The 27,986-nt window shown below is 38.1% G+C and overlaps 1 protein-coding gene across 2 annotated transcripts in view; it reads right to left on the reverse strand.

Annotated features, from left to right (window-relative positions):
* Positions 1 to 1,311: 1,311 nt before the first annotated feature.
* Positions 1,312 to 27,986, reverse strand: part of LOC139713476 (MOB kinase activator 2-like) — a 32,392-nt gene continuing 5,717 nt past the window's right edge. Inside the window, exons 1-5 of one of the 2 annotated variants that reach the window (XM_071625203.1) lie at positions 17,569 to 18,155; positions 11,046 to 11,212; positions 7,729 to 7,828; positions 6,917 to 7,041; positions 1,312 to 6,471 (exon numbers count right to left, since the gene is read on the reverse strand). In XM_071625203.1, coding sequence (XP_071481304.1) covers positions 6,140 to 6,471; positions 6,917 to 7,041; positions 7,729 to 7,828; positions 11,046 to 11,212; positions 17,569 to 17,639 — 795 coding nt within the window. In that variant the 5' untranslated portion in view covers positions 17,640 to 18,155 and the 3' untranslated portion in view covers positions 1,312 to 6,139. Of the gene's footprint in view, positions 6,472 to 6,916; positions 7,042 to 7,728; positions 7,829 to 11,045; positions 11,213 to 17,568; positions 18,156 to 27,986 lie in introns of those variants that run through there. The other variant, XM_071625204.1, reaches the window with a different exon arrangement.

A 27,986-nucleotide genomic window follows, 5' to 3' on the forward strand; every position in this document is an offset into this window, starting at 1 on the left:
GGCAATAGGAATCCACGTTCAAGCCAGAAATTCACAAGAGCTAAAGTCATGTTGGACTCTAGAATATGATTTTTGTTACATTTTTGCAACAGGACCTGACCATTCAGGAGTTACACTGAATTGATTAAATCTTATTGGAATGAAAATGTACAACTTTTACAAGTTCCTATGCTACGATATGTATGAGGGGGAGGAGGTACAGTGTTAAAGATATAATGATGGTGTCAAAGCACTGTTCACTGTCAATACTGGTAAGGACCATCTATGAATCTACACTGTGCTGAATAAACAATGAGACATGAACCAGCTGCACCCAGAAGACTCCATTACCCATTACCTTTTTGACATAGAAAACATGCTGGCGATAAACAAAATAAATGCTACTCATATACACAAAAACCCAACTTAAAAACTTATAACCGGAAATTCTATGTCTCTCTTTTTTCTGTCTGCTAATTCCCAAATAGTAGTTGTACACAACCTTTATCTAGTACATGTTCACCTCAAACACATTTATTGCACTTTGTAGATGTATAGTATACAGTACTTATGGAGGTTGAACAAATACAGTATCTTTTGTAAATCTTCAACAAACACAGCACATCACTGCTAAGACTTTACATACATGGAATATATATGGACTACTGAAGGCAAAACTTTTTTTTTTTCAACCCCACACTGTCTCCTGAGCCATGTTGTAGTTAGCACTCTAGCACAGGAATACATTTGTAATGAAGAACACAGCAAATTACAAGCTGCTAGCAGAGCCGATATGATGTGGAAATCTACCAATGTGCTGTGACAGCGATTATTTGAGTGCATTATTTTTTGTCAGTGTTTATCTAATATTTCAGGACACACAGCTATAGTCTGCAGATTATTGATGTAGCGCCCTCTACAGATAGTGCATCAGGTGACTGGGTTTGTGTTTGAGTTTTCATTCAAGCTACACTTCTCTTTGGGGTGATTCCCCTCTTGATCAACCTCATAAAAGATTGACAACATGTCTTCATTGATGATTTACACAACTCCCTATAAAAATATTCTACTTCACTGCTTTGTGCTGCAATCATATCAAATTAAGCATATTCTCCCTTTTTTTTTCTTTTTGGCTGTTGATGTGCATGAATATGGAAGGTTACCTATTTGTCTTTCATTTCAATTCACAATAAGTCTTTTTCCCCTCCGTATTTCAGTCACTTCAGAACTAATTTCCATTCCTTTCCAATCCATTCCATCACATAATTTAAATCCCCCCCCCCCAAAAAAAAAAAAAAAAAATGTTCTTTGGGTTTAGCCCATTTGCCTACTTCTTCTCCTGAAATGTTATCTGCTGATTATTCACTTTACATTAATTTAGTCCTATTGTCCAAAATTTGAGCCAATAAAACTAAGGCAAGTATATGGCCACAAGACACCCTTTTGTAACTACCTCTTTAGGGTGAACTTTTTGTGTGTGTGTGTTTCTTCATTTTCAATATTAAGCCAAACTGGACCAAAAATACTAAAATATTTTTCTTGTACAATCTTGGTTCCACTTGTCTAGAGTTATACTATCGACCATGGTTTCTAAGTGATACTTTCTATAGCATGAATCCGAGAAAGGTCACTGCCTGTTTAACTGTGGATGTACCTCTTTCTCTTGAAGTCATTTGGGCAAAATGTTTGTCGGATATACGAGATGTGAGTGTGCAAATTCTGTTGAACTGATGCTACATGCTCTGCTATTGATTAGTTTGCATGTAGAGTGTAATTTTCGGCAGCAATTAGCACATCTAAGTCTCACTCGAGATACTTCATGCTGGGCGCGTGATATGACCCATGCAAAAAAAAAATTGTGGTATTTCAAAGCTGGATTACCCAAAAGTGGATGAATGGCCTTTAGCAATATACTCAGATTACTCCTGTTCTATTTACGATGATTTAAACTGCTAATCTTCTATTTGTCTTGACTAATTTTTTCCTCTGTTAAAATAGCACTAATCACAAGAAAACAGAAGTATTGAAAACCCTGAATCCATAACTTACATCACAAATCAACCCAGAAAACATGCCTAAACAACTTTTCACTGCAATAGGCAAGCTATTTGGTAAACAACAGATACAACATCATAAAAGGCACTTGGCATATACGTCCCTTCCTGTTTTTGATTTTGCGTAAGCCTCACAATTCAAAGACAACAGCATGTATTTCAAAACATTGGATTCATCTGGACTTATTATATACATAGCAGAACAAGATGTGGCACAACAGGGCCCCATTTCATAAAATGTTGCTATGACAACAACTCTTGCTGGAATGGCAAGTGTCATGGTGATGACAAGAATCCAGCTTCCTGATTGGCTGTTGCTATGGGAAGTTGCTATTCTAGCAAGTTGTTGCCCAAACATCTTCTATGAAATGGGGTCCAGGAGTGCACTTATGAGTACCTTCATGTGGAAAATATTCCATCTTCACTACACTATCACTTGGATCATTACACACCATAGAATAAGTATACACTCTTGATTAGCAATATTGTGTTTATACTTGTAACTGAATAAATGACCGTACAGTAGTTCAACACTAACTGTATGTTAACCTTGCTGAAAAAAACAGAAAGGGTTAGCATTCATATTAACTTTGACGTTTTCTAGTGTCACCACTGGTACACTTTCATTAGTGTACAAGTGTATCAATTGAAAATATGCACCTAGAATGTGACAGCTAGCAGGCTCAAATGAATTAATGGGCAATTCTATAAAAATAAATGCACATGTCATGCTACTGTCATTCCAATGAATCCCTGGCAGCAAGAACTATGTGTGACTCACTATGGGGTTACATGTTGTCAAGTCATTTCTGGCCTACAATTACTTCATAATCATGTGCATGAATGATTTGTTTTCCTGCTAACTGTCCAAACTGTCCATACCTAATGGACACTCAGATTGTCTGGCAAAGAAAGAAAGAAAGAAAAACAAAAGAAAACAAGTCATATATTATACATCATTACTGTGACTTCACTTTGAAATCAAGGAAAAAAAAAATAAGTGCCCTAAAATTAACTAATTTCAATGTATTTTTGCATTACCCCTAACAAACACATCCACACAACATACATGCACACACACACACACACTCACAAACAAACACACACACATACCTGGGCACTGAATACATAACTCTGTATCATCCCTGCACACTGAAATATAATAGTAACTATTAGCGAATGCACAGAAACACAACCGCGAGTGCCGCTTCTTCGCATTTGCCTTTAAAGTGTGTGTGTGTGAAGAAACAACTGCGTGTATCGTAAAGGCGTCTAGCTGCGGATGTTTAAAATGGGTCTAGCCCCGTACACTGTCGTAACCCTTGCTGCTGCACTGGCCTTGGCGTTTGAAGTGATACAAGCTGGGCAACTCTGTATAATGTGCGCATATGGAGCATGAGGCCATTTTTTTTAAAACCCACTGCAAGCTGCCCAGCCATTTCGTATCAAACTTTGCTACATATTTTGCAATGAGAGCAAGTGCAGTAGGTGAACAGGCAAATGAAAGAGGTTAAAAAGACCTAAACAAATAAATTGTAAATGAACAATGGTAACTTTCCAATGGCTTGGATTATTTTCCATTCTTGGGAATCTACTTCCCACTCATAAATACTGTCTAATTGTCCATCCTCTGATGAGTTGTTTGATGTTGTAAGTATATACGAATGAGCAGGACACAAATACAGCCTTTAAATCGCAAAGAATAGAACACAAAGAAAGGTTTCAGAGATTTTACACGTTCTTTGTATTTTACTGTTTTAAATCTACACTGCACTGACATACAACACTGTGGCATGTCCATATACACAGTAATAACCATGAAAAAATAAATATCAGGAGAACAGACTTGCTCTTGCTTTTTTTATGAATATAACCTTTTTAAATGTTTTTTTTTTTCATTTTATAGGTTTTACAGTTGGATGTGAACAATCTGTCCATGCTAGGTAAACTAGGTTAAATAAATAAATACAGATATACTCGAGGCGACATAAACTAGACACACATATACACACACTTTATGTCCCCGGACTATATTGCAATGGAACAGGGCTGGTAGTGAATGACATACAGCATACAGGCCCCTACTGTTTTCAGATTAAAGATTTTCTCTGTCACGACAAAATCCCCCACAAAGGTTTCATTTCATTGGCGCCTCTTGCCATAATGATGACACAGTTGCAAACGTCTTTGGTTGCATCCTTTGGGTAAATGAGCACCGCTAACACATCGTTGAGACTGTAATGCATTGTAATGCATAAGGCAAGGTTATGGGAAAAAGTTTCAACAACTGCGCTATGCAAAGGAGTGCCATTTTCAATAAAGATGGCCAGGTCTACTGGGTGTCCATCACTATGTGCAAGCCAGTATCTTTGCATGCCGAAATTTCTAGGGGATACAAGTTTCTGGATTCGTTTAGCCAGTTTTCATTCTCAGTTGACGTAAGACCTACCTCCATACAATGCTGAAAGTTACTACTGCACTCTGTACTTCAAAATCAGTATATATGGGACTGAGAGAAAGTTGTGGGTATTGTGTTGACTCATTTCATTCCTCATGGCAATAAAAAGATGAGACTTACTGCAGACATAGTGCATGTGTGTCTACACCACTTGTAGCAGTGCACCTAAAAACAGTTTTGCAGCAACTGGAACAGTGTTGGTATGCACACATCCATAAGCACAGCTATTGGATTTTTTTGGTTTTGTTTTGCTTTGCCTAAAAATGAAGCCAGAACATGGAGGTACTACTGTTAAAGATAGCCAGATTACTGAGAAAGAAAATCTTGGCAGGCCCATATGCTAAAGCTACCACGCTAATAACTAATAAATCTCAAAATAACTCTACGATCAGTGATGCACGCGATGGCAAGAAAGTAACGGTTGAACAACAAAAAGTTCCCCTAAATTACGGTAGCAAAAACATAACAAGAAGCCTAGCACACTGTCATTAAAGCACAGATCAAGTTACCAGCACAGCACCATTTTCTAACGGCCTTTGGGAAGGTGATTGACAAAGTTGGAAAAATCATCAACAAAATTCTTCAGGACGTTACCAACTAAGCGCTGCAAAGATATCAGTTTGGTCATGTGACAAAGACATCACTAGGGTGGCACTTGTCGTATGACTTTCAACGAAATGTCACTGACAGGAAATTTTCTTTAAAAAAAAACAACAACAGGGACTTTAAAACTCTGCGTCTCTCCACTCAATATCACATGTGAACATTCAAATGGGCAGAATACTGTAAGCACAAAGGCTCTGCCTTTCACAAAGTTTTGAAGAAAAAAGAGTGTGCGAAGCCAGGTAAGGAGTTCTCCTCAAGACGCTCAAGTCAAATGGCCAATTCAGTGATAATCTGATATGTCCTTTAAACATCACAGAAGCTGAGTCCATGACGCTCACATAGTTCGTTTGATTTTTGTTTTTTGTTTCACTACCAGACCTCAAATTTTTGGCAAATTATTGTATTACTTTCACATCTTCTGCCAAAGACATAACCAAGCCATAAACCCTCCAAAAAACAACAAAACAAAACATCCAAATGACAAAATCTCTTTGAGCAAATTAATAATTCTTGCATTGAGATGCTTGGTTTATATATATAATAATGTATTGCAACTGATTATCAATCAGTTGCAATATAAAAACAATTCTCTTTGGTATAACTGCTACAAGAACGAAGAGACCTGCCATACCACTTGTAAACAAGGTTTGGAATAGATTGCAGCACTAAAAGCAAACATTTGTACTTTTTTTTTCAAAGTGCACAAACATTTGATCAAATGTTTCCCATCGATCTCACGGTAAACCATACTTGGACTCCTATATCAGCGCTGTGTTGATCTTTCTTTTGTAATCATTTTGTTCTTAGTTTGCATGAACCAGGGGCAATGATGTGCAGTTGCTCAACATGTAGGTAGAGTGACATGATTTTTTGCTACTATTTTGTGTTTGCATCCACATTGGAGAAGAGTTGAAAAAGGCCTCAAGCCTTTAGGACATTGACATGCGACAGCCTAGCTGTACGCAACTCACTAGCCAGCCCTGCGTAGTGGGAGGGAGGACGAGGAGATGAGGGGGAGAAGAAAGAAAGAAATTCTCCATCGTCACGGATTTGTGTTCAGGTTTGACTGCGAATTTGACGACGCCGACGACGACGAGCCCTGTGATTGCGAGGTGGAGGTTGAGGAGGAGAGCGAGAGACTGATGTGGAGAGCCTCCTTGAGGTCCTCCAGGGAGCCCGAGATCTCCTTGCGCTCCAGGAGCTTGAACTCCTGGGTGAAGAGGACCATGTGGGTGAAGATGGTGTTGAGGTGGCAGTGGAGGTCCAGCCGCATCATGTGGTCGTAGTGCGCGCAGTAGATGTGCTCCAGGACCTGGAACAGGAACCGCAGGATCCGCTGGACCACCGACTCAAAGTCGGCTGGGAAGACTTTACCTGGGGACGTGCAGGGAGAGACAACAGATGTCTTTATGCCTCAGCAACATGAAGCAAAATCCCAAGTATAATGTACGAGGAGCCAAGAAATTTATACTGTGGACTCCCATTTTAACAAACGCCGTTAAAACGAAATTCTTGTTACAAGGAAGTTAAAATTCAGGTCCCAAAATCATCATCTACAAATCTTTATGTACTTTACTGTTCAGCTCGTTAACTAAATTTTGATATAATGAAAGAAAACCGCCAGCCCCAAGGAATTTGTTGTAATGGGAGTTGTCTGTACCTCATAGATGAGAAGAAATGTCAGAACTTTGGCAGCAGTAAGATAAGATACAGTATGGAAGACACTGCACTCAGCTGCAGGAGCACATTACTGCGCACAGTCATTTTGCGTCTTTTAAATACAGCCAAATGCTAACATAACATCCTCCCACGGACTCACCATACTTTGTGGGGAATACCCCCTCGTCGTCTATATGCTTCTGAGCGAATACCATGACATACTCGATGTACTGCGGTGCCGTGCATTTCACTTTTTTCCCTCTGTCGTCGTGCCATTGATATTGTCTGCGAGTAAACCAAAAGATAATGACAGATTGAAACCATCACCGATATAAACGTACATGTACACAACTATTACAAATCTTTGTGACAAAGCAAATTTTCCTTCTTACTAATACAATTGTTTTCCTCTTCCCCAAAATGAACAATTACTCATACTTTCTGAAGTTTGCAGTAAACTGATAATGAAGATGATCATACAGACAACAACTTGCATAAAGTATCAAATGAGTAAACTATAAAATGCAAAGAATGAAGGTACATGTGAGCAATTTTAAGTGCAGGTAACCCACTTACAGTCATTGGTAATTCCCTTTCAATCAAATCTATTCTTTTCCTTTACTTTTTGTATACACAAACTCCTTTAGATTATATCACATATCATTTTACGATAGCTTAGCATGATATCATATGACTTCAGAACATTGTTTTTTCTTGAAAGATACAAATGTACATGAAGATAATCAAAATAAGGAAATATGTTTTGTATTTTCTTAACATACCAATCCGTCCATCCAGGATGTAAAAATCATGCAATTAGAAAACTGATATCAGCACCTTTGTTGTTGTTGTTTCTTTGTGTACTCTTTGCAAGGGGAATTGTAAGTGATTTTGGTATGGGGTGTCACTTAGTGAAACAAGGAGATAATCACTAATGAGTAAAGGAGGATGAATAAAGATATTCCAACTCACACATTGCCGGGTGCTGACATACTTGTACAGGATTCATTGGTACAAAACTGGCCTGCTAAGACACCATAGAGGACGTTGACATTATTAAAGAAAGAGAGAGCTGCAAAAAAAAAAAAAAAAATAAGAGAGGGAAAAGAGATACATTCAATGGTCAGTAAAAATTTTTAACATATTGAAAAATACAGTGTGCAGTGTATCTCATCAGCCCCACCTCCATTCTTTAAATGATTGCAAGTGAAGGTTAAAGGTCATCAATCATGACTAAATGGCTGAGCACTGAGTTTACATGCAAACCATTAAAAAAATGCAGAGGTATGAATGAGCATACACCTAACAAGAGAACTTTGATTTTCAATTTTTAATATCAATTATCAATCTTACCCTTTTCCAATCCCATAAACCTATTAAAAAGGAATTCAGATTGTTTAAACATTGATGTTGTAGATCCATAATATAGAATTATAATTGTTTTCATATCATCATTGTTATTTCACAAAAGGCCTCACATGGAAATAGTCAAAAAAAGGTTTTCTATGTGTGTTTTGTGTTTGCAAGTGTGCATGCTACCTGTACATACGCTGTATGTGTAATTGAGTAGGTACATACGAATTGTAGCTTTCAGAATCAAAGTCTATATTTAGAAACAGAGACTTCTGAGAAAACATTTGCTTTTCAACACCAATGGCACTTGTGTGCCTTCATGTCTAGATATCACACACAAACACACACACTCTGACATTTTGAAGTGTTTCTGTGTCCCATTCCATTGGAAAACTGACAAGGTGCAATCACATTCAGTGTTCTGCATGAATGCTCACTGAAGTGATATTGTTACACAGATCCTTGGTGAATGTGGGGACAGTATAGCACCCAGGTTTTGTTGTGTCAGCTATATGCAAGGCTGAAAACTGCACATACACATGTAAATCAGTGGAGGGGGGGCTAAGACAAATATGATGCACGAGCAAAATGTAACCACTGAAGTAACTCTAATGGTGCTGTACATCTTGCACCATGCTGATTTAGAATGAATGTGAAAAGCAATCCACAGTTCTGCAAAACAAGAAATTTTCGCATGTATGAAACTTTTGTGAATTTCGCGAGGAGCCAAGATTTGCGAAAGTAAAATGCATGCAAAAAATTCACAGTTACACAATACACTGAACGTCAGTAGCAATTACCAAAAGTTTCATGCTGCCAATATTTCTGGTTTTACATTATATTGACTTAAATTATCAAATCATGACTTATGAAACTAGAAAAGCACTCACAGAGTGCAGACCTCTGCCAAGCAGCTCATTTTCACCCATACATACAAGCTGAAAGTTGCCCAATTTCCCAATAAAGAAGCCTTGTGTTTACCTCAACAGCTTCCTGCTGCGCGGCATCTCAAGCAGAGCAAGCGCTTTAGTGTGCGTATGCAAACCTCAAATGCGCGCAGCTTGAACTCCCAAGTTCATTGACCCTATTTGCCAAAAGACAAAAAAAAAAACTTCAAAAATTTGTAAAAATTTCCCAATCACCGCAAAAATTTAAACATCCTTTCCTTACAAGTGTTATCATCAACTTTTTCTGTAGGTTTCATCTAAGTCTGTTTACAACTTTTTGAGTTATTTTGCAAACAAACAAACAAGCAAACAGACAAACAAACAAACAAACCCACACTGACAAAAACATAACCTCCTTGGCGGAGGTAATAAGTCATGGAATCTTGAAGAGTAATTGCTTGTAACCACATACAGACAAACCTGTCTGTAGCGGCTACCCCACGGGAGACAGAAAGGTAGCCATTATAGACATGTGGCCGCTAAAGACAGGTGCTCACTAGAGTAGGTTTGACTGTATTCTGTTCAAGAATGTATGCACATTACAAGATGTGGTGATCACATTATTGCCTCAAACTCTCATATTGGTAGGCACCTACTATACATAATATTGGAGGAATCATCTTTTGGTCTATAATTTAGCAGTACAGCTGTTTCCCTGAAAGTCATAATTGCTATGAACACAGCATTTCATCTGCAATCAATGGATGAAAAAAAAAATGTTTCATCCTTTATAATTCTTTTTCAAAGACGTAGACTTAGGGAAGACTTTTAGACTATATCAGAGTTCAGACTAACATGACTTGTGAGATGACGATATATCATGCAATTTGCAGTCATTATATATGATTGTGGTTCATGAAAATGTGTGTGTCACTTGAGAATTCTGCAATTTTCTCATTTCATGTCTAATTTACACAAAACCTCTTCTTTTTTTTTTGCTCTCATTACTTTACTTGGAAAACATACAACCTTTCAACAGGTTTGCGCAGCCATCTTTTTTTTTTCCGTGGTAACTGTTGATAATTTGAATTTGTTCATTTGATACTGTTTTAATTCCCGGAGATATATTATGAGAGTATATATATTAGGCATATTTTATGATATCACACCGCATCAGATTATTTAATGATGTAGAATTTATAATTTTGTTGTACTCCGATCAATATTTGTAAACATTCATTACATTGTACATTTGACTGTTTGTAAACATGTGATCAAAACGCAGTTTAAGTGTGACGAATGTACACTTATAATCAGTAATGCCGTGTGGTGGGAGAATGAGAATTTGTAGTGTCTGTATGTGTTTATGTGTGTGAGAGTCACTTATTGGATGTGATGAAGAGATGATTGTGTGTATGTGTTTATGAGTGTACCTGTGTTTGCGCGTGTGTGTGTGTTTGTGAGAGAGAGGGAGGGGAAAGATGTGAATACAATGTAAGAAAAGGAAGTAACCGCATGGGTCCCTTTTAATCAGTTTATGTTTACTCGTCACGTACAGTGTGTTGAATGTAGTGAATGTAATATATTTTATAATGAATAATGTTGTAAATGATGTTAATTGTTATTCTTTAAATAGTGATGAATGATTTGAAAATTGTAAATACTTTCTTTTTTTAATCAACTATGTATTGTGTGAACAAATGTTGCAATTCAGCCTTTTGGCTGCGAGAACATTTCATTTATAACCATACCATACCATACCATACCAATTTACAATTTGATTTTTTCAAACTCATGTTTGACAGCTTGGTGAAAAGAAGCTTGCAGTTATTCGAAGTTATACACTAACTGCATTTACCATGGCAACAGCCAACATGCACTTACTGCTGATACATGTAGGCTGCTACCCAGCTATTGCTTAAAAAAAACTTCAAAGCATTTGAAAACATGCAATAGTTGTAAAGCTGCCCTGTGACTGTGACCCTACAAAGTCTGGGGGCTGGGCCCAGTCCATACTTCAAACACTTGAGGTGGGGAATGCAAACTTACTATTGGTACAGAGCCATTCATTCTGTTCTAGACCGTGGGGTAACCACACAATTTCTCTGATGTCGAACTCTATGATTTGTGCTTTGACGTTCTGGGCATCGAGGTACGGCTTGGGCTCTTCCGTCGGACTTGCTGGTGGCTTGTTCTTGTCTTTATTACGCGCTTTCCTGAATCATGACAGAAAGATGTTAAACAGAGAGACACAGAGATTAATGCAACATACTGAATATATATCTTCTTTACATGAGTGGTAAAACTTACGATGACATCAGAAACATTTCCACAAAGGGGACATGCTTGCACGTCAGCAGCCAATCTAACAGTGTTCAAAGCAGAAGAGTCTGGATACCTCCGTAGACCACTTTCATATTGGGATACACTGCACAAGACAACATCAAACTGACTGCTCAGTAACTTTTGCTGAATTTTTATAAATTTGACTGCTGCCAGCTGAATGGTTGCCTCCCGCCTACTGCCATGACAACTTCAAACATTGGAACTCTGCATCAGTCACAAACTCTTCCAACTATTAAAACAGCCTTGTGAGGAAGAAAGTCTTGGGTCCTAGTCTAGTGTGATTTCGGCCGTTTACAATCACTGTTTCTAAACAACTGCAGAGGAACTTTAATTTTCACACAGAAGTACAATGTAACTGTGCATGAATTGAAAGTTCCACATGGTGTTTACGAAGCATCCTCTTTTCTAGCAACCAATTTACTGTTATTTTTTTTTTTTACAGATCTCATTAAACACAGACACAATGACAAACTTGCACTGATGTGACCTGCAGTCCATACAACCATATGTGACCCGCGACAACGGTTTCAGGCAAAAGTCGCAAGAGCAAATTCCCTTCTAGGCGGGGTACAAAGATTTTGACTATCATTTTTGTCGATTTAGGTTTTTTGCAGAAATCGAATCTTTGATATGTTTTCTACATCTACACTAAATTTCATAGCATAAGACTAAGTTTTTCCTATCGAAAATGGAATTTTAAGCACCCTATGTTGGATCGCACTCGTCAGTTTCGAGTTTCTTTCGAACGCCGCGCCAATTTCCCCAGTGTTGCTACGGCGCATGGTCTCGCATGCGATTGGCTGGTGCGTCGCATACATTTCCATAATTCGGCTTTCGGAGACACCAGTTGCAGCGTGTGGGGAATGCTTTGTCCACGCGTGCACGACTACATGCTCCATTGTTCTTGCTAGAGTGGTTTATACGCTCGCTCTGTAGTGCGTGCTCTTCGTTTGGCTTTCTGTCCAAACTATTCTGACGCAATGTTCGACAACAGAAGTGAAACAAAAATCGTGTAGCATGACATAATCGTGTGAAAAAAAAACTAAATATTCTCAAATTTGTCTACTTGTACATGTAGTAAAGATTATGACAGCAGACTGCCTCAATGGAAGGCAGATAAGAGGAAAGGAGCGGTCACATGTGACCAATTATATTCAAATACTACACATCAAAATCGCACCAAACTAACGAGTCGTGTTTGGTTTTTTTTTTTTTTTTAATTTAAGCAAAAGGGTCGCCAATGATAAAGACAAATCAACCACAATGAAAACACAATTTGTAAATGTGTGGATTCGCCACCGCTCCTGTTACACATGCACACAGTCATGGCGTGTGGATGCCATTGCGTAATACGTGCACCATACACGTCATGCACATGTACACCATACGTGCAATTATCGTATTCGCCATCTTGAAAGACGTACTGGTAAACAAAACCGAGCGAAACGCATTGTTTTTCGGCTCCATACGCTGAGCTCCGAGGAAGGTGCCCGGGAAATTTGACTCTCTCAGTGAGCAAATCAGAAGGCGATGTGGTTGCTAGAGGCAGGGCTTAACATCGATTGGCACCTTCGTACGGATGGGTGATTCTCCCCTCGCATCGCCGCTCGGACATTGTCTTTGAGAAAGAGGTGAATCTTCAAAGCCTGTTTTCTCGCAATTTTGTCAGGCTAACAACTTTAAAAGTGCATTTCATTTCTCTTTGTATGCCCACTTATGGTGCCAAAGAATACAAGTGTTTTATATCAATGCAAAGCTTAGGAAATGGGCAATGTGATTCAGTGAAAAAATGAATTTTCAAAATTCCCGACTTTTGACTGAAACCATTGTCGCCGGTCACATGTAAAATTGGTGGAGGGTTGTTGTACATTGTCAATTTGTGTTACCAGGTATACAATTTATGCATATAAGTTGATTGCCTGATCTATCAACCAAATCACACATTAAAATTGGTTACCCCGCACATACTAATTACATGTAAGTGTCAATTTAGAGCACTGCAATACGCATACATATTGTACATAGTAATCTACTAAATGTATTAGTCCATGGGCCAAGACCCGAAAAATGGGTTGTTGGTACCACCTGAGGTGGCACAACCTTTTCGGTGTCAGTTTGTTTGTCGGGCATAGATATGCTTGTCAAGCTATGATAGCATTTCCAAATGAGTAGCTTAGTCATAATAAATGATTTTTTTACCAATTTGATCTCGTTTTTATATCCCTATACTTCTGAATCGAAACTAACCGCTATACAAAGAAGAGCACTGTCTTCCGTATGTCCACAGGTGTTCTGTTGTAAACGCGGTGCGCTTAGTCTTTATTCAAGGCAGCAAAGGGAATATCCAAAGGGTTATGACGTTCACAGCTGTCACGCGGTGCGCTTAGTCTTTATCTAGACCAATGTACCGTTATCATATCTAAAGTTCCTCATAAAAGGGATTATCTATACTGTTTTTACACTACCCTATCAACAAATACATCAGTTTTAAACAAAAATCACTCTGTTCATTTACAATATTATTCATTATAATGTATCGTAGTGTACCGGTACATTTTTTTTTTTGCATTATCTTATATTGTTGGATGGAAATAAAGCGACATTGGCGTGGTATTAGTGTTTTCACCGGAGCGTTTTCGCCGGAAAATGATAAATAATTGAAAAATACGGTGAAATTCACGAGGAATTGCTTTTTGCTCTTGTTGTTTTTTAGATAAAAGGATATACACTGTATCATACGCTTTGGATATTCCCTTCGCCGTCTAGAATAAAGACTAAGCGCTGTGGACATCATAACCTTTGGATATTCCCTTCGCTGCCTTGAATACAGACTAAGCGCACCGCGTTTACAACAGAACACCTGTGAACATACCATAGAGCTGCATTTTACATCTCTATGGAACATACAGAAGACAGTGCTCTTCTTTGTATAGCGGTTAGTTTCGATTCAGAAGTATAGGGATATAACAACGAGACCAAAGTGGTTAAAAATTCATTTATTATGACTAAGCTACTCTTTTGGAAATGCTATCATAGCTTGATAAGCATATCTATGCCCGACAAACAAAATGACACCAAAAAGGTTTTGCCACCTCAGATGGTACCAATATCTGGCCTGGCCCATGGACTATATGGTTGTACATTCTGTAGGTGGTCACATCTCTGAATTCTAGCATGTGGCATGCAAAACAAACAAACATGGAGAATATAAACTCTGAGTTACTCGACTTTGGCTTTCCACAATAATTAATTGCAAAATGCCCCTCTACATCAATGTATTGACATATTTGAAAAAATGAGATGGTTGCCAATATGACCACAATTGTCATAATGCACAACATTGCTACACACAGTTTGAGAGCTGAACTCCCAGGGGATGAACTGTGGGAAGGAATGTATGGTGATGCAGATGTTGGTGACTGACACAAGTAATTATCAATCATATCAAGCAGCAGTCTTTGACAACAGGGAACATATCATGAATAGTTTGCAATCAAGTACCTAACGTGCATGAATGTAGCCAATGCTAATGAGATAAGGCCACTTGAGGGAAACCATACTAATAGTCTTTACAAAGATATGACCAAAGTGTAGAGAATCATGGTGAGCATTTTGAATTCCAGCACACCTATTCATATGCCATTAAAATGGAATAATCAATGAACTCTCAACTACAAATTGTACATTGTATCCACATACGTGTACATGTACACTGTACATATGTGTGGATGTGTGTGTCTGTTTGTGTGTTCTCGCACACAGCTTCAATCGGGGATATCGCACAAAGTGTAGCGTGCCACTCAAGGCAACTAGCCGGGATACGTTTCATGGCATATGCCCATTTGTTTACAGTACTGTATACAACTGTACGTCATATATTTTCGTGTCTTTACAGGACAAGTCCACCTTCATAGACATGTGGGTTGAGTAAATGCAGCAATATTAGTAGAACACATCAGTGAGAGTTTGAGGAAAATCCGACAATCCGTTCAAAAGTTATGAATTTTTAAAGTTTCTGCTCAGTCATGGCTGGATGAGAAGACTACTATAGCTTGTGATGTCATATGCGTACGATATAAGGAAAATAAAAAGAGAATTTCACAAAACTTGAATTTTTGAATACAGTGCACATTTCCTCGACTTGTTACACTGACTTATGTTAGAGGTAATATTATTCCCCCCGACTTTTTGAAAGAAAAAAGTCGAGTGTTCTTTTATTATGTGAGAAAAGTGAGAAGATCTGGAATTTTCTTTATACTTTCTTTATATAGTAGTACTCATATGACATCACAAGCTATAGTAGTCTTCTCATCCAGCCGTGACTGAGCAGAAACTTCAAAAATTCATAACTTTTGAACGGATTGTTCGATTTTCCTCAAACTCTCATTGATATCTAATATTGCTGCATTCACTCAACCCACATACATGTCTACGAAGGTGAACTTGTCCTTTAATTTCGGGAATAGCAGCTGACTTGCGAAATTCGCGAAAATAAGAGCCTTGCAAAATATTCAGCGTATGTAGTATTTAAAACAAATGAAAAAGTACAGTATATAATGCACCTGCCTGTTCTGCATATTTAGGACCTGTATGTAGGCAAAGAGGTTTTCACACTATTCAAATGGGGATATTTAAAAATTTGTGCATATATATATATCCTTGAATGTTGTGTATGCACCTATACACTGTACATGAAACCTGATTTTTTACTTTACAACTAAACTGAATTTAAGGACTACTTTTTTTTAATGGTTTCCAATTTCAATTAGTCAATTTATCAGGGAAAAAGAAAAGAAAAATAATTTTTCAGAAACATATAAAATGGAATATGCCCAGTTACTTTGAGCAAACTATCACATCCCCAGTTGAAGCATCTTACGAGAGTGCGTGTGTACAAACACCGGTACATTATGCAGACACTTGATTAGGAGCCTATTCAATGTTTTTTATACCATACATATAATTGTATTTAATGCTTATTACAGAAATTACCATAAAAACTACACAGGGCCCCCCAGCTAGACTACTGGAACAGATTACCCACACTTGGTCTTTACCTATCAAGGACCTGAACTGGGGATTATATTGACAAGATTTATATTTCTATGATTCTATTAAGTAGCCCCTGATCTCCTTACAGACAGCTGTTGTCGCATGTTGAATGGGCTTTTGAAGCTGAGGATATTCACCTGTCTGTTGCGGAATGGCATCCAATCTACGATAATGGTGGCTTCAAGGACAACATTGATAATACTCTGTAAAATATCGACAACACACACTCAGACAGTTCCCCTAATGACTGCAAGGTAATCTACATTGTATATTGCATTTATCTACCGTATAATTTTGTGAACTGGGACTTGTCTGACTGCCGGTATGTTAATGCAAGCAGATTAATTTGTTATTGAGAATGTGTTGATGTACATTGTTTTAGTGCTCCACCGGCATATATAGTGTGTGTGTGTGCGTGTGCAAAATTTTACTCAATTGGAAACCACTGATAAATATATGGCATGATACAGGATACTGTCATGCCTACTACACAACCTTTTCACCAGAAAAAAACCTTAATTCTTATCATGAAAATATTATTAGGAAAAAAACACTATTTTCAGTCAAAATCCACTGAATTCACAAAAAACCCCACTTAATTTCTTAAGTCTCTCTTTCTCTCTTCCGCCCCTCTATTCTACCTCTCTCTCCTTCTCTAAGTCCTGCTGGTCTCTCTTTTTTCTCTCTCTGAATTTATTATTATCATAATATCTTTCTGTATGTACAGTGTACAGCTACATGTACAGTACCTACAGATAAACACCTTCTTATTCTTGATGAACAACCGAGTAAGGACTGCATTTGATATTAATGTCTCTTTTCCTCTCTCTCTCTCTCTCTCTCTCTCTCTCTCATTTTCTAAGTCTGTAATCACTTCTTTTAGTGTCAAGATCAACTGGTTTATACAATGTACTGTAAAAGTTATTTTTGCGAACAGATATTTTCGCAGAGGTCATAGATATTTTTGTGATGTCTTCTTTTGCAATTTGACACAGAGGCTATCATAAAATGGTAAGTGCACTAATGCCTGTCTGATCACTATATTTTTGCATGCTGTTAAATTCGGAGTCCAACAATGATGCGCGAAATTTGCAATAATCACACCCTCGCGAAAATAACAGCTCTTACAGTACCTGTTCGTGAGTGACACTGGCCATAAACTGTTTCTATATACCTGTGCATCACGACACGTATGATGGTAGAGATTCTCTCCCCTGCACTCATCTGTCTCACAACTCCCATCATTGTCACCGCTGTCGCCTCGCTTGGCGATGACGGAATTTCGGAGGCCAAACCACACAATCTGGGGCTGTAGCTGGGTGTTTTTCGGCCACAATTTCATGTGCTGATCAGAAACCCTTCGGTTCTTCTTTCTTCTGCCACGGTTATTCCAATAGTTTGGGTATAAGACTAATGGAGTGCAAACAGTTTCGTTAAGTTGAAACAAGTTGACTCCTTGATGTTTTGGACCTCGTACACACCCAGAGGTTGAGGGTACAGGGTTGTGCTGTCGGCACACATTCTTATTGACAATTCATTAGGATGCCTCCATCAATGGCAGGTTTTCTTTTGAAGTATGCACACAGAAACTGTTTACGTTAGTCCAATAACCCTATATTTTTCTTAACTTTTTATGAATTTCTGGCAGGATTCTTGCCATCAAGCTCTGAATAGTGTTGTTGGAATCATCAGAGCCTATAAAACTTTGTAAATTTTAGTGTGCAGTCAAATGCTGCGATACAATTTTTCAATATTTCATCGCAATTCACAAGTGATAGAAATCAGGTGTGCTTGTCATAATGCAGGATGACTGTCATGCCAAGCGTGCACCTGTGTAAAACACCACATCGATGTATAATCCACAACAGCACCAAGGATGATCTTAGAGAGCAAACAGATCTTGGAAGTTCAGATTTGCAACACATTTGATACCCTGGACAATTAATGCACTTATATCAGTCTTCAAAACTATCCTGGGAGTAACGGAGGTATTCAGGTCGTAGTCCAGTCCACTCTGGTACAGCAGCGTACATGTAGTCCTCAGACAGACTCGTGCTTTGAGAAGTTTTATATCCCCGCCATAAAAGGATTTCGACGTGACACAAAAGCCAAGTCTGAATTCCAGATTGCGATACCAAGCAGACAGTGTGTACACAATGCACTCATCAACAGAGAAAACTTTCACAGTACTACGAGGGGTGAGTGCATTCAACAGCACATCTCTTCTTGCTAGCAAATGCTGATGTTGCTGCAAATGATGGCGGTCAGTGAAGTCACTTCTACAGGTACGCACACCACCACACTGGTATCAGAAGGGCCAAACTGGGCAAATGAAGACGAAGGTTCAGATTTACCTGATATTCGCTTTTAAATAAACATGGTATCTTTCATCAAACTTTGTGTCAATGGCTGCAAGCATCCCAAGCGCAGGATGTGTGTGAAGCTGAGGGCAAACAGCTCTGTTTATCTCCGAGTCTGATCCTAAACGTTCATAGTATTTCCCTTCAAACACTTCAACCCCCCTTTGTTTGTCCGGTTGTACTTTAATGGTGAGGAAAAAGGGATACGCACTTGTTAGTCCGCGACCAAAGTCTGACATAGGATCGCATGGGGCGTGCGTCACAGAGATAATCATCTTTACAGTGTCATGGCTAAGTATAATACTGCGTGATTAGATGACGTATTATTTAACAGATAAATCATATATATCTGACTATTAAAAGACATAGCAAAAATTGCTGTAAGAAGGTCACGATATTCTGTAAGAATGAAGTTAATATTAACAGTTTGATGGTATTTACAGACCAGTCACTGCAGGATTATATGATCAAAGTACATTCTGATTGCTTTGAATAGTAATATCTCATTATATATATAAATTTTGTCTGTAATGCACAGACGCATATAAACAGAAAACAAATAGAATGATACACAGTGTAAGTTAATCAACCGTCCATTCCTTTGCCAGATAGATCCCAAAACAAAAACTGTTAAATGTGACCCCAAATGAATACTTCTGTGGCTTTCAGTTCCCCACAGGCATCACAAGCAGCCATCACCACCTTACATTGTAGGTGTATCAGCCTTTCAGACACAGATACAGATAGGCCTCATAGCCTTACAATGTCAGCACAGCAAGTCATTTATGAATACATTGGTGAAGCAAGTATTTCACAGTTCCATAATATGTCTGGCTCTGATGAACCATTCCATGGAAGGGTCATTATCATACACTGTATGGGAAAAAAAAATGCAGAGAACATAATCAATATTTGGATGTTATTTTTCATGAAGAGTGGAAGTACAAAATGTGTAAAATGTTTCACTATCTCATACACTGTATCTTTGGAATCCAGCCTTTTTGTAAAAAGTTACATTTTCATGACTGAGAATGAAGTTTTAGGAGAAATAAGGTTGCTTGTGGGCTGATGTCCATGTTAAAAAAGATATGATTAAAGCAATCCACTGCTTCTATCTACTTTTACTAAAGGGTATACTCATTTTGATTCAAACGTATGAGTTTTGTTTACTCTAATAGCAATGTCCCAAATAGATCACTTTGAAAACAGGTTTTATCAGTGTCACGCAAGACACTATAGAATGGCTGTGATGATAGCTGTAGGATGTCATGCTGCAATGTATAGATCTGTCAAATGTCTGTAGTACTCAAACCTACTTAACTCTGTCTGAAACAAAGTAAGACAACAACTCCTTGTCTGCAATGAAGAATCTAGCTAAACCTTGTACATTTAGATATAAAAGCATAGAAAAAGAAACTTGAGAATGATAAAAATATAAACACAAACACAAAATAGAATAGATGACTTACCACAGAAAACTCATCATGTCAAAGGAAAGCCAGCACTGGAAAAACTCTACTCAGGTATAGACGAGTGCAAGAGTGAACGATTGAGCAACACAAGCTCTTCACGAGTCTGCAAACACTGTGCGCCGGAGCCCCTTACTGTATTTAAAGTGGGTGTCTTTTAACCGCGTGAGGACAGAACCCCAATTATGTATTTCATGAATGAAGAAGAGCAAGGATTGGGTGGAAAAAACTCACTGGCGAAGAGAAGACGAAGGCAAGATGCACTCAAGCGCTCTGTCTGGGGATTTTCACAATCAGCCTCTTTTCTTTACTGGTGATTCTCTTTTGACGTGCAATGAAAATGTGATACACAGAAGAATGTCCGCAATTCGAGAATCCGCACAACACACACAACCCACGTACTGGCATAAATTCATCCAAGGTGACAACTTGTGCCAACCAATTAGAGGAGCACAAATGAGTATCCAGTTGATATCACGTCAGGATAGCTTGAAGTGTCCTTTTCATTCATCAAGGCTCTGATACTGAAGCTCAAAGCCCGTCCCACTCCACTACCCACTCTCTCCCCCTTCCCTTCTCCTCCCTCCCCTCCCCCCTTGAACCCACCCCAAAACATCGACCCAATCTCTTTAACCCTTGTTATACCTGATTACTAAATCAAAAACAAATACAAAAACATCAGGCAACAGATCTGCTCTTTGTAAATGACCCAGAAAGAAGATGCTGTAAGAATTCATGACACCCTCCAGCTTTTTCCTTCACATTCTTATCATGGCTACCACATCCAAATACTATGTACAGGACAGCCACTGGGCAATGTCCCGGGGCTGTAAACCTATGACTACCCCTTGCAACTTTTACTAATACATGTAATTCATCCCAAATATATGGTGTCAGAAAACTAAAAACTGCAGACATTTCTAAGAATTCAAGCCTATTATACTCTCAATAAATTTCTTTTTATTCAAGGGCTTCAAGAGGCCACCCCCTCCCCCATTCAAGCAATGAGGTGTGGGAAAGTTCTTTCATTGCTTTTGTAATGATAACTGTACATGTTATACTCAGTGCAAGAGAATCTGGACTTATCCATAACAAATTTAAACAAAGTTACTGCAGTGATGTCCCAGCAAGCACTTTCTTCTCTCTCCCTTTCTCTCCTATCACAACCCCCCCCCCCCCTTGCTCCCCGAAGGACTTGGAGGAAATTATTACTACCCCTGTGACCGATGAAATGCTTCCTCTACTTGTTTACCAAATCTAAGTAAATCTGATGTCCCCCCATGGGGTTGGGGACTGCTTGATACAGGCGCAAGGAGCCAACTCGCTCTCTCTGTTTTTTTGATGTTAAAGGCTCTGCAAGATTCAGGGAAGGCGAGATGACAGAAAGTATTCATACATTCTCTCCTTGACTTTTCAAAATACATTTGAACAAAATCCATTAAATGGCATACAGAGTGTACACGCACGCACACACACACACACACACAAATCATTTTGCTCACATCATACAAGTACGTGTACAATATAGACTTTGAGGTGAAGGAAATAATTCAAAGTGACAAGGTAATGACTTTCTGATGGAAAATGAGAAGTCAACTGTTGAGTTTTAGAATGCACTGTGTGATCATACTGAACAGTATCACAACACAACTACAATGTACATGTACTTTTAAAATATTCACTTTAAATATTATATTTCTTCATGTCTTGGTGAACATCTCATTGCTTTTGTGAAATGCTTACTCCTGAAAAATAAGCACCTGTGCAGTGTGTCCTACAACTGAAGTGATCAGTAGGGCCTAAATCTGTCAAAGGAATAATTTCAAAAATCATGTACACATGTACCTCTTTCCCTATGGTGAAAAAATTAAAGTAAGAATGTTTCCATTCAATTAGTGTGCCCTACACCCCTCTCCTGTAGATGAATTTCTTATTGTCTTACATTGCAGTTCCGATTTTGGTTTGGTTGCCTTTTTCTTTGTATGTAAAGAATTGGAGCATGTCATCACTTACAGTTTGTGATGGGGGTATATGCATTTAATATTTGAAGCAATTTGACTTGGTATAATAGTATGACTTGATAAACTAGGTCTTTTGACATTCAATGTAATCTTATTCAGCTTTCATTTCAATTCCAAACATTATGCAGGGCAACAGTCTCCTGCACAGTACATGTAGGTCACTAATGTCACATTTTATGGCAGGAGCCCTGCATTGGGTTGTAGAACTATATACTGTACTTCAGATTTGCTTTAAAACTTTTCTGAAACTACTGTTAAAGTGGAAATTTCCAGAGTGTAGTTGCAGTGCAATTGCAGTACGATAGATTTTATCCCTTTTATTTTCTTGACACCTGTCATATTTCAAAACTGGAAATACTGACATGCAGTGTGAAACACAGCTGCGCACTGCATCCCATATGTTGTAGAAATGCATGCAAATTGTAAAGAAATGTACATGATTTTCAGCTGCACTGCATTTTTCTCATTCTGAATAATGTTCAAGGTACATCTCACTGTAGCAAATACATACAATTCGTACTGCCGGTACACAGTGTGCTGTCTATAGCACATATTGATTTTTTTCCTACAAAGGATGTTTACTCCAAACCAATTTTCTGCGTGGATGATTCCAATTTCCACTGAAAACATCAGCTGTTGCAAGCATTTGTCCTCTGGAGCAGGAAAGGGCTGTATCGGTGTCAGATAAACGCGAGAAAACAAGTCTTCAACTTCATCCCACTGATAGAAAGCATGTGGCGATGAGTTACACAGTCCAGATTCGTCAATCAATTTTCGCTTACGAGGAGACGATAAAGTTGCTGCTGCTCTAACGAATACATACAAAAAAAACTTTCAACTTAAGCGCATCTTCCTGTTTACAACTGCAATGAGTTCGTTCAGCACAAAATAAGAACACGAAATGCACATTTGGCCGGATAAGAGTAATTTAATTGCACTGTTATATTTTTAAAAGTACCAGTTAGAATACCCACTACAGGGTAATTTTATCAAATCTCGGCTTGGCATTCCTTCTGACGAGTCAATCTGGAGGGTTCACGATCTGTGTCAGTTGCAGAGGAGATAAAGGATGTATAGAGATACATGTACAATGTGTACATGTAAATTCAAATCTTTGAAGACTTTAGACAATAGAAAAGAACCCATTGCATCTGAAGGTATTTTGTCCGGTGTTTCATACTAATTGATTAATACTACTATTGAACACAAACTTGCATTATTTCTAAAATCAAATAGGGCCAGTCATTTTTCAGTTCCTTACATTTGTAGGTGCTTTCAAATTCACTAATTAGAGTTTTGCTTGATTCTGGGTGCACTTTTGCAAATTGTGTGAACACATGTACATATGTAACCTCTAAAACCATGAGTGAAGAGATGGCGCACACACATGTAGCTTGACCTTGTTGCATTGATTTCCGCCATGGTGCACGATGGTGTATCAAAACTGTATCTTTAATGAGTTCCTGTACATGTGTACAATGTACATGTTTGTACAGCAGTTTGTAATTTGCACATGTGAACATTTGCAAAATGACCTGAATTTAATCTTTTTCTTTCTTTCATGGTTGATTTAATAGGCAGTTCACTCGTTTTCTAAGCAACATGATGATGATGATGATGATAGTAATGATAATAAGGACAATAATAATGATGCTAATAATAATAATAATATCAAATTCCTAGAAATGTATGGTACTGCCATCATGATTAGGATTGGAATATGGTATATGTACAAAATTTATAATGTACGATGTAAGTCTATTAGTGACCTTATGTGTATAAAAAAGGAAATGTGACCAATATGGTTGTATCCATACAATGTACAGTGTACAGGGTCTTGACATCTGATGACATTTCATGTAAAATGTCCAAATGGTCTGTACATGTACTTTCTGTGTAACAAATTGTACTTTCACTGATATGCACTTGACTGTTTCACTGCCATCAGTAAAGTTGGCTTCCTATTTGAAATGACCTCTTGTCATTTTGTCTGTTTACATACCATTTCTTATAACAAAGCATTCAAAGGGGGTATATTGTATTGTGCCCACTCTGTTCATACAAGATTAAAGGGATACATTTGTAGTATTGTTTTGGTTGAGATGGGGATTCAGCTTTTAACTTTGTGTGAGATACATGTAATTAGAAACCGCTTATGAAATATGAAAGAGCATACAAAAACAAGTGGAATTCAAAGTTTATTGATGAAAATTGGTTTTGAAATGGCTGAGATATCAAAAAACAAAGAGGCCCAAATAAGAGGTGGTACCCACCTTAACAAACCTCTTTGTTTTACTTTGTTTTTTTATATCTCAGCCATTTCAAAAAAAAAAATTCATAAAATAAACTTTCAATCCCTCTTAGAATTGTATGCTCTTTCACATTTCATTAGTAGTTTTTAATCATCTTGCAAAAATTAAAATCTGAATCCCCCATCTCAATCAAAACAAAAAATTACCATTTCTTTATCATCTCATCCCATAACCCTATCCACTAAAAGCTATTTCTTTCAACTAGGCTTTCCCCACACGATTTGCTAATAATATGCTTTTAATGAATTATTCTCACTTGGTCTTCCTGTTACAAACTATGGGGATGGATGGACTTACAGTTGTAAGGACAGGAGTGATCAAGCACAGATCTTCTGTATGTGGGTGATAAGGCATAATCCAACATTGTGTACAGAGACTGAGTAAATGTACATAATGACTAAGACGAGTGCAAAAGAAACATCATGTGCATGCTCATGAACATGCATACTTTGTGCCTGGTGAGTCATACATTGTAAGTTCCCAGGTCCCTCCCCCTAATGCCTAGTTTACACCTCTTTTTCTTCAAAGCAGCATTGTACTTTGTAGCTTGGACACACTGTAATGGCAGTTCTTTCAATATCACGCAAGGGAAGCGTCTTGAGATAGACTTGGCATGGAGTTGATTCATGAATTCTAAGGAAAGTGTGAAACCACTACATGGTATTTAACCTCTATGGCGCTAGTGTAGAATGACGTCAGTCATGGAATACTCACTATGGGGTATTCACATACACAATGTACTACATGTACAATGACCACAAGAACTGTGTTTATTTCAGGTTTCCAGAACTAGGGTTTGAAATGTGAAATGGTCACTAGTTTAGCATCACACTCACAGTGCGGTCTTTATCCCTCTTTCGGAACTGAATGATCTAGGCAAGTGCATTCACTATAACCTTTTAAATGAAGAGCCGCTACAGTGCACAGACTGGGATATTGGCCTTCAGAACAGTGCTGGCTGGATTTATTGCTTAATTAGATCGCAAGTTTACGAATGGTGCACACATTAGGTCACATAAGATTATGCTGATAATAACAATAATGATAATAATAGTAATAATCATCATCATCATCATCATCATCATCAAAATCATAATTATAATAATACAGTGCTTACTATATATAGCACATCACTACCGTAGTGTCTCTATGCGCTCTATGATAGTTCCACAATCAATTGTACATGGCGTATGAGGTGTTATTACCTGTCATGGTTACTATCACAAACATTAACACCGTCTGTCTTTCTTTTCTTTTTTTTTTAAATCATGGTCTAGTGGACCTGTTACTATCTATCCATGGTAACTGATGCAGTCAGCAGCACTATGTTTTATGAGTTGTGGTTTAATATGGATACATTAGTGCTAATTTTTGATGCAAAGACAATCTACGAAGACTAGGAGAAAAACCACAAGATATAAAGTTTTTCAAATCTATTTGTCTGTAATCGAGGAGGAAAATTCTTATAATATTTACTGATAGGCAGGAGTAGAATTCCTTGAGTCCTCTTTAGGGAATTCATACACTATAAATGACTTTCCACTTCTACACTATGTATTTTCTCCATGAGTGAGTCTTCCTCTCTCAACCCCCAACCCCCCCCCCCCCCTTCAGAGGTTCTGTAATTTAAATCTAAGCCTATCAGAGCAGGGTATAATTTGATTAGTATCATGGCATTATTGCGCAGATGCTGCAATGCTCGATACGTTGATACTGTTCACTTGATACACATCATGTACAAGTGTATCATGTATCCAGTGTACAGTGTACATACAGTGATGCCATCACCAGGGGGCATTTCATGAAGCGTTTTGGTCGGATGTTTTTCTGACAAACTGTTTCAAGTTACGGAAATCCTTGCATCTGATTGGCTGAGAGCAAATTTGTCTGACAACTTTGTCTGACAAAATGCTTTGAGCATGAAATGCCCCCCCCCCCCCCCCCCCCCCCCCCGAACAGTGGGGGCTAGAAATGAAGTTTATGCTGTATGTACATCATTCTCTGAGTGCTGGACACCTGTTCTGCAAGAATCACATGGCTAGCCCTGCCTCTTCCCTACACCCCCCCCCCCCCCCAAAAAAAAAAAAAAAAAAAAAAATCACTAAAAATCATAGTTGAGCCATTCACATTTTCATAACAGTATTCAATTAGGGTAATCATAATAATATGAAAGCTATAATGTGCTGTAAACCTGTAAATGGGCTGCTGCATTAATAAGATAGAAAAGCCATAATGTGAGAATGGCATCTTTTATTCTTCTCTTCCTTTCTTCACAACCACCACACTGGAATGTTGTTCCCAAGGGCAGTTTTTGTCTCCTTACTGGTCTTTTGTTTTCACAAACAGTTCCTTGTAATACACTGACTTGCAATAGGAGCATTCACACTTACACTAAATAAATTTTTTGGAAAAAATAATGCCTTTGGCGACACTTTGTGGCGGAGGCATAAAAATGCAATGCCATGGGAAAATTATGAAATCTTTATGATTATCAATTCTTAAATTTCTTTATACTTTCCTTAAAATTTTCCACTAATGTCAACAGGACATTGTAATATGCCTAAATATTGAGCAGTGCAAAGATCTATTCAGCTTGATTTTTTTTTTTTTAAAGCTTACAAAAAGTGATAATTTGCCCTGCAACAGGGGACACCCCTGTCCACACCATCTCTCCCAACCCCCTCCCCCCTTTGTGCATGGTTGGTTTGCTCCCTTCCAGTGTCTCATTCCAAACTCTCACTCAAGGATGGCAGCTCTCTGAAATGTGTACGTACAGCATGTGTACTTTGTCCATATACAGTGTGTACAAGCACTACATCATCTTTCAGACAAATAGAATTTGAAATTGTGCATTTTGCATAAATGGGAGATGTGTTCACTGTCTTTCTTGAACCCTCTGACAGTTCAATCTCTCATTTCTTAAGAATCCACTAAAACATAGCTTTTACATCGTATTGACATGTAAGCACAGGGGAGAGTACTCCTACTGCATCTTCTGTTGTTTTTTCCCCTCTTTGATGTTTGAGGGGTGGGTGCATAGTGGCTGGGATAACAGTTTACTGTAAAAGTGGAAATTTATGTAACGTGTAAATTTTAATACATGTACATGTAGAACAAAAAGAAAAGCACACTATTTTTTTGTTTTGCTTTTTTACATGTACATGTAATACTACATAATCTATTTTGATTCTGCTGAATAAAAAACACACAATATTCATTTTGCCAAGCCGAGCATGAAAAATTACTCGCACATAAATTAAAAAATGTTCACTTTTACAGTATTGTACACATACAAATTTATAGGATGATCAGCCCACTCACGCTCTTGTACAGCTCACAACTAAATGCATTTCTCAACAACATTGCAATGCATGCATTGTACTTTCGGTTTCAGGGAAGAAGGAGAGTTCAACCTAATGCTCTCTTTAAG

The sequence above is a fragment of the Diadema antillarum genome, unplaced genomic scaffold (assembly GCF_040938485.1).
Source record: "Diadema antillarum isolate AM-2024a unplaced genomic scaffold, OU_Dant_1.0 seq00001982_RagTag, whole genome shotgun sequence".
NCBI classification, from domain to species: domain Eukaryota; kingdom Metazoa; phylum Echinodermata; class Echinoidea; order Diadematoida; family Diadematidae; genus Diadema; species Diadema antillarum.